At 58.9% G+C, this 8090-nt stretch overlaps 1 protein-coding gene across 2 annotated transcripts in view; it reads right to left on the bottom strand.

Moving 5' to 3' along the window:
* FOXK1 (forkhead box K1) overlaps positions 1 to 7517 on the bottom strand; it is a 52745-nt gene extending 45228 nt beyond the window's left edge. The window contains exon 1 of one of the 2 annotated variants that reach the window (XM_043915385.1): positions 6996 to 7517. In XM_043915385.1, the coding sequence (XP_043771320.1) occupies positions 6996 to 7495 (500 nt within the window). In that variant the 5' untranslated portion in view covers positions 7496 to 7517. The remainder of the gene's footprint in view (positions 1 to 6995) is intronic. The other variant, XM_043915386.1, reaches the window with a different exon arrangement.
* Between the last annotated feature and the right edge of the window lie 573 nt (positions 7518 to 8090).

Consider the following 8090-nt stretch of genomic DNA (forward strand, 5'->3'; position numbering starts at 1 on the left):
CAACCTTTAAGAAACTACTACTGTCCAGTCCTGGAGAGGCATGGGAGACCTCCCACAACTTGCAGAAAGATTGGAAAACTCTCCTCCCTTTCCCAGAAAACTTAAGTGAAACAACGTATCACAACACGCTAAGCAGAGGCCTACAGGGAGAGGCAGCGGCCTTGCATCAATCAAGGCAGATGTGAAGGACGTTTACCAAGAAATGAATACCCATCCTTGTTTCTTTTGTTTGGGGAGACAGAGCTATTTTCTCACAGAAAGTTATTTTTGAAATAAGCCTCTTATTGCTGTTTTTAAATAGATTAATAAATATATAAACTTTATTTTCTCAGGGCAATTTCCAATCTGCCAAGTGTAACACACACACACACCCCCCATGTAGACAAGAGTTCTCTGGGCTTCCCGGTAAACAAACAGTTAAACACGTCCCCGGTGACTAAGGACGAGAGTTGCTGCCTAACGGAGTCACCGAGAACAAATACCCACACCTGAGCCTCAGGGCTAAGTGAAGCGAGCCCCCCACAGGCTCACCCCGCACCCAGGCAGAGCCCGCCAGGCCCCAGGGTGCAGCTGCCGGCCGGTGGCCACTGAGCCAGCAGGAGGCCGGGAGCAGAGCCTCCCTCTCCGGGGCCATGAAACACTGTGCACACAGGCAGACTACATTTGTCTTTCTTTTTAGATCTACCGGCAACATTTTTACCAGAAAACTAGAAACTCGTGAGAAGCCACAGAAGCCACGAGAATGAACTACAAAATCTCGTAACAAGTCACAAATGCAAGGGCCTATTTTCCAGGAAATCAAAGTAAAAGCATTTTATATAACCCTCTCATTTTAATATGAAATGCTTTAAATGCAGGGTAATTATGGAAATGAGGCATTGCTGTAATTCGAGTTGTCATTAACTTAGCAAGTTTATCCCCTGACATTCGCAAGATGCAGAAACAGCACATAGTAAATTACTGTATCTACACATCAAATGCTTTCCTTTCATGCCAGCACATAATTGTGAACAGAGCCGTGTCTTTTTCAAAAGTACTATGAGAACCACTAAAACTCTACTCAATACTCTTTTAGCACCTACCAATTCCATTCCTTCATCAATGATGAAGACTTCATAAGTTATTATAAATTCAACACACACTGCATAACAAAACCCATCCTTACCACAGACTGATTTTTTAAACACTATAGAAACTTTTTTACACGGGTGATGAGTCCAGAACAGCCGACGTGAATTCACTCCTGGAACACAGATTCAACGCACGTGCTCTCACTTTGCTATAAATGCACGCCTACAAACCTTTTTAAAGTAAGTTTTTAACAAGACACATTCTTTGAACTAGCATATGTGATAACACAATAACTGCCAACTGATGGCTCAACAGGTGAGGAGTCCACCTGCAATGCAGAAGATGCAGGAGATGTGGGCTTGATCCCTGGGTCGGGAAGATCCCCTGGAGGAGGGCCCGGCAACCCGCTCCAGTATTCTTGCCTAGGCAATCCCATGGACTGAGGAGCCTGGTGGGCGACGGTCCATGGGGTCACACAGAGTCGGACACGACTGCCGTGACTGAGCGCGCAGTGAGAAACACACAGCAAAGCTTTTACTTAGAGAAAATGCCACATTTCATATTTCGACTGCACCATCCAGATGCGACTAGCCCGAGTCCAAAGCTCTGTTCCTTCCACGGCACACCCCACACACCCCCCGAGTTTCATTCCGTGTGGGCACTATGCCCGGAGCTTCCAGACACACACCGCCTGGCCTGCTCCATCACCCGATGAGAGCACGCCTCCTTCAGGAGGCCTTTCGGCTGCATCTCTTCCTCTCCATGCCCCCAGCCCCAGTCTTCGGGGGTCAGGCCTGATGACCGTGTCCGTGGGGCTCTGTGGCCCCGGCTCCACACACACTGCTCCCTGCCCACCGCTCTCCTCTCTGTGCAGACACCGCCAGCACCGTGAAGTCTCACCTCTTCACCCCTGGGACCCGATGCCCCCCCTTGCCCCAAGGCGCCCCCAGCTCCTCACGTAGGCCTGCTCCTGACCCGCCGCCCAGGATGGAGGGGCCGCGTCTGGGGGGCCCCCGCGGCTCCCAGTGGGCTGGGGCTGGGGGTCCAGGGAGGAGGGTGGGGAGGACAGGAGCCAGCTGCTCTCCCTCGGGAGGCTGGGCCCTGAGGCCTTCCACCCGCACGTGCGGTCCTCACCAAGTCTAGGGCGTTTCCCCGTTAATTTCAATATAACTTCAACCTGGTGACTACCAAAGATGGTCAGTAATGAATTCAGTATTCTCCCAGTGACCAGCTGGAAAGGCAACGAGCAAGTCTGTCCTGCATGGGTTCACAGTGGGCAAGCTCAGTCGTGTCCGACTCTCTGTGACCCCATGGACGGCAGCCGCCAGGCTCCTCTCTTCACGGGATCTTCCAGGCAAGCATACTGGAGCGGGTTACCGCTTCCCTCTCCAGGGGGCCTTTCTGACCCTGGGATCGAACCTGTGTCTCTTGTGTCTCCTGTATCAGCAGGCGGGTTCCTTACCACAGGTGCCAGCTGGGAAGCCTGTATGTTTTCATAGCACCTGAAAAATTATTTATGTAGTAAAATGCTTTGGTGGTTACAATTAATTACTTTTTATCACAGGACGCCTGCGGAGGCCTTGATCCGTCATATCTCCGTTCACGACACGCCTTTCGGAGGGCGGACTGCATCACCACGAACCGGGACACGTGCTGGCGGCCACCGTCAACGACGGGAGAACAGGGGACAACAGGCTGAGGGATGCGGGCAGCGCCCATCAGAAGCGCGCCACAGGGGAAGCACGTGCCTGCTTCCTGCCCGGCCTCTGCCCATGGGGCAGGCTTGGCAAAAAAAAAACCAAAACATCGGACCTGAGCCTGACCAAACCCTCAGGTCCGACAACCGATTTACAGAACGCCAGGGGAGAGGGCACGGTCAGTGGACAGCACGGGAATCCAATCTGGGAAGAGAGACCGTGGGAAAGTGTACGGGACAAATGACCCTGTTTCTTCATCAAGGACAAAAAGAGGGAGGAGGGGGAGGGCGGGAATGAGACGGAGCCTGCAGTTTGAAAGAGATGTGAGAGACACGCCAGCCAATCACAGCGTCTGGACCTGATTTGGTTCCTGATTCGAACGAACACGTTGTGAGAAAAGAAAAGAAAAAAAAAAAAAAACAATTCACGCCACGGGAAGGGAAATCCAAACACTCATTGGAAGTTTGATGATAGTAAAGAGATTGTTATTAATTTTTTACGTGTGATAATGACACTGTGGTTAGGTTTTTTGAAAAAGGAATCTTTATCTTTTGTTGAAATATTTACAGACGGAGTGTTGGGACACTTGCTACTTGTGGGGAGGGCGGGTGGGAGGGAGATGGGTGGGGATGCAGATAAAACGAGCTTGGCCACAGCGTGGCAGCCGTGGGGGCTGGGCGATGGGCATGGGGAACCACTCCGTCTCTACGCTTGAAACTTTCTGCAATGAAAACTCTTCAAAAGAAGAAAAAGAAAAAAAAGCTATGCTCATCACAGAAAACTTGGGACACATGGAAAAGTAAAACGAATCCCATCAATGTCACCACCCGCGGAAGCCACCACATACGAAGTCTCGCTTTTACTGTAAAAACTCACATCCGCATGTTCACATGCTTATTTTATGACACTTTTGGGAAAGACGGTTGGAACGGGGAGACGAGAGAGCAAGCCCAAGGCCATATGGGGTCCCCCTCCGTTAGCTCACAGGTTCCATCCAATTCAAACTCCAGATCTGCTGGCCTGACGACCTCCAGCCACACACACAAAGCACGTCCGCCCGCAGGCCCAGGAGAGGCCCGCCGACCGCCCGCCGACCACCCGCCTCAGAAACCCGGAGTCTTGGGGACCCTCTTCTCCCCCGGGGGGAGCTGCAGACTCAGTCACTGATTTCTCATCGACAAACACACGTGTAAACACTGCGCTTTTACACGCCGACTGCTGGCGGGCCTGTCTCCACGTAAAGCTGACGGGCACCCAGCCCAGGCCTGGGGACCTGGGGGGCCCCCGGAGACCCACAGAGGAGGGGCCGTGGCAGGACTGTCTGCGCCACACCCCCCAAAGTTCACATGGTCACCCAGTGGGGTCGGCCCCCAATGGTGTCACGAGCAGTTTTTTTTTTTCTCCTGCCAGTAATTTCAAGTGTTTCATTTCAGTTTTGGAAAAACCTACTCGTACATTCAGGATTTCCTCTCCACCTCATGCGTCCCTGAGTCGGGGGAGGGAGAGAACGGACAGCCTGGGGAGCTGTGTGGGGTTTGTGTGTGTGTGTGTGCAGGGTGTGTGTGGGTGCGCACAGGGGGGTGTGTGTGCATGTGCAGGGGTGTGTGTGTGCGCGCGGGGGGTGTGTGTGTGTGTGCAGGGCGGCGGTGTGTGTGCAGGGGTGCGTGTCTGCCAGGGGTGTGTGTGTGTGCTGGGGGGGGGTGTGCATCCTGGGGGGGGGGGCGGCGTGTACGTGCCAGGGTGTGTGTGTGTGAGAGCCGGGGTGCGTGTGTGTGCAGGTGTGTGTGTATGTGTGTGTGTGCAGGGTGACAGTTGTGTGTGCAGGGGTGCGTGTGTCTGCTAGGGGAGGTGTGTGTGGGGGGTGTGTGTGCGTGCTGGGGGGGGGTGCATGCGGGGGGGGGGTGTACGTGCCAGGGTGTGTGTGTGTGTGCGCGCGGGGCGGCACATGGGGGTGCTCGGTGGGACAACCCACACAAAGAAGAGCCCGGGTCTCAGGCAGCTCCCACCATAAGCTGCGGGCGATGCAGCCCCCCTCGGGTAAGCACGCCCCAAAAGCACGATGGAGAGACATCCCGGCTTTGAGTGCTCATGGCGACACCAGCCACTGAGGCCTCAGAGGAAATGGACCTCGCCGCTGCCGTTCTTTGAAAGTCGGCAGCGAACTTCCCATCGCGAGGTGACCCAAGGGCGCACGTCCAACTTCCTTCCTCCGAGCTCAGTAAGGCTGCCTGACCGCTCTCCGCGTGCTGAGCCGACGCCCCGACCCCGACTCCAAAGAGCGGCTTTCAACAGCCCCTCCGTCCCAGGGATGCAGCCACCTAGGCTGAGCTTCCGCAAGAAAACAGAACATAAAACCACGCAGGCTGCCGACACGTCTGTCCACAGGCCTGGACGTCTCAGAAACAACTGCCCTCTCCCAGGAAGGCAGACTCGGACGTCCGCTCGGGGTTTCTCTGCCAGCGTGCCCATCCTGTTCCCATGAGTTCTCCATCAGCCCGGCGCAGTGACTCTGAAAACAGCCCGATGAGAGCCGTGGGCAGGGCCCCGGCCGGAGAGGGGCGGCCGTCCGGGCTGCTGGCTCCGAGGGCCAGGGAGGCAGTGTGATCGCCAGTCACGTTTCACAAACAATGGGCCCGGGACTCGCCTATTCAGCGCGTGAACCGAGGACTCCTCCGGCTGAAATTTCTTCCCCTTGACTTAGAGAAAATACTAGTGCATTCACGATTCGGTAAGCCTCGCCTCGCCAGGGCTGAACTCACTCAGCGGCTGGGCAGGGAGCTCTGAAAACAAGACTGCTGGGCGGACACCCTTCCAGAACCTGAATTTATACAAAGAAGCCCTAGCAGACCGGACCTCGGAGGGCCACAGGGCAGGGAGGGGAAAGGCGCTGTTTACCTGTCACTTTCTCACCAGGGGAGGGGCTGGCCCCAGCACGCACTTAATGGCCTGGATGGGGAGTGTGTAGGTTGTGGCAAAGACACAACAGAGGGATAGCAACCACCGGATAAGACAACTCTGTTATTCATCAAGTCCTGACTTTACAGAAACACATACCTTTCATGTTTGGAAAACAAAGTTTGTCTACGGCTTTACCTCCTACGCCCCGCCCCCCCCAGACCCCCCAGGCCCTAAACACCAGTAAGTCCTTGCTGATGTTGAAAATTACTCAGTACAACACTTAACAACCAAACATTCTGAGATCTTAGAAAGGGGAGGAGGTTATAGAAACAGGCTTTGGGCCCTGGGACTCACCCCACCAAAAATCCTGTGGACCCAGGGTGCTTAGAAAAGTGAGAGTAATTAGTCAGAGACAACCCTGGAACACAAGCGCGCTGCAGAAACATAACACTGGTGAGGAGTGAGAAGCAACTACTACAGAGAAAAAGAAAGTGCCCAACGCAGCATGGCTGCCTACACAGGGTTCCTCCTGATCCACACATGGGAGAAACCAAGGGCCTCCCGGGCAGGGCGGCCAGGCAGGCCGGGAACCGGAAGGGCCAGGGAACACGAGGGTGTTGCTCAAGTCCCACGGGGCATCGGCTACCTGTCCCCCAAGCCTGGCGGGTCCCCTTCTCCTTGCCCTGCCTCCCTGCTGGGACGTGCCCTCCTGCCCAGGAACCCCAACTGTGCCCTGGATGCCCCCAGTCATGGGGACCCCTGACCTGCGTCCTCAGATACAAGGAGCGGACACTTCCTGTCCCCACCCCAGCCCACTCTCCTGCTGTCCCTTCTGGGCCCAAGTTCAGACCCGGTCTCTATTGAAGGGGCCTGGCCTTCCGGGCACCCCCCGCCCCAACCCCAGGGACCCCTGCAGACCTTCTTGCGCAACCCTTCCAGCCAGTCCGTTTGAGGGCGACCGCGGTCCAGACAAGGGGCGGGGATAGGGTGTCCCTGGTGTCCGGGTCCTGGGGGAGGGCAAGGGCGACCCTCGATGCCCTGGGCTGAGGCAGGGCAGGGGTCAAGAGAGGCCCCGTGTCCAGATCGGGAGGAGACGGGGAGACCCCACGCTCTGCTGGGAGAGGGGGCAAGGGCGACCCTGAGGCCCCGCCCGCGATGGGGGGCTGGGGGCTGCCCCCGGCCCAAGGCAGGCAGGGGTCAGGAGGTGACTCCTGTCCAACGCCGGGCGGGGATGGGGGGCGGGGGGCGACCCCAAGCCCAGGCGGAGCAAGGGCTACCGTCAGGGGTCGGACGGAGGACGGGCCCCGGGGTGGGGGCCGCGGCACTCACTGCTTGGGCAGCTGCAGGGCGGGCGCGCCGCGCCGCTGGAAGGCCCCGTCCACGAAGACGCCGTTCTTGCCGAGGCAGCGCAGGTAGAAGTGCGGCTCCTGGAAGCTGAGCTGCAGGTGGCGCCGCGAGATGAAGCTGGACAGGCCTATGCTCAGGTCCACCGAGCCCTGCGACGAGTTGCGGCCGATGGTGACGCTGGGCTGCCGCATGAGGAACTCGAACTCGCGGCCCTCCAGGCGCGCCAGGGCGGGCCCGGGGCTCCGACGCACCGAGGCGGCGGCCGCGGCCACCAGGGCCTCGCCCGCCGCGCCCCCAGCGCCCCCCGCGATCGCGCCCGGCGGCGGCGGCGGGGGCGGCGGGGGCTGGGCGGGCGGCGGCGGCGACGGGGCGGCGGCGGGCGCGGCGGGCGGGAAGGCGGCGGCGCACAGCACCGGGCTGCAGGGCGCCGAGCGCAGCGCCAGCAGGGCGCGGGCCCCGCCGTCCTCGCCGACCTCGGCCATGTTCGCGCAGCTCCGGGCGGCCTCCGGCGGCGGCGCGGCGCGCGGGGCGGGGCTCCAGGCGCGGCGGCCGCGGGATCCCGGCCCGGAGCGCTCGGAGCGGAGCCGGCGGGCGCGGCGCGCGCGGGGCCGCCAGAGGGACGTGTCCGCCGCCGCGCCTCGCCCGCCGCGCCCGCCCCGGGGTGGCGCCCTGGCCGCCGCCGCCGCTGCGCCCGGCGGTGGGGAGCCGCCTCCTCCGGCCCCGGGACGCGGGAGGGGAACCCCTTCCCGGCCCCCCCCCCCCCCACACACACACCCCCGAAAAAGCAGCACTGGAAAGTTTCGATCCTGGGCCACTCGCTGTAGAAAGGGACCACTGACGTCAGCAGCCTCCTCGGCTCTAGAAGCGCCACCCGACACCCCAAAGTGCGATCGTACTGAAGCACCAAGACTGCGGGGTCTCGCGCTGTAACTGGAGTTTGCCTGAAGTTGCTAGCGACCCCTGATGCCCCGAGTTCCAATTCGGAGTCCATTCACTCAACAAGTAGCTGCAGGAGTGACCCCGAACAGCAGGCCAGGCGCCTAGGCCCTTACATCCGTTACAGTCTGGTGGGGGCTC

This window comes from Cervus elaphus, chromosome 10 (assembly GCF_910594005.1).
Source record: "Cervus elaphus chromosome 10, mCerEla1.1, whole genome shotgun sequence".
Taxonomy (NCBI): Eukaryota; Metazoa; Chordata; class Mammalia; order Artiodactyla; family Cervidae; genus Cervus; species Cervus elaphus.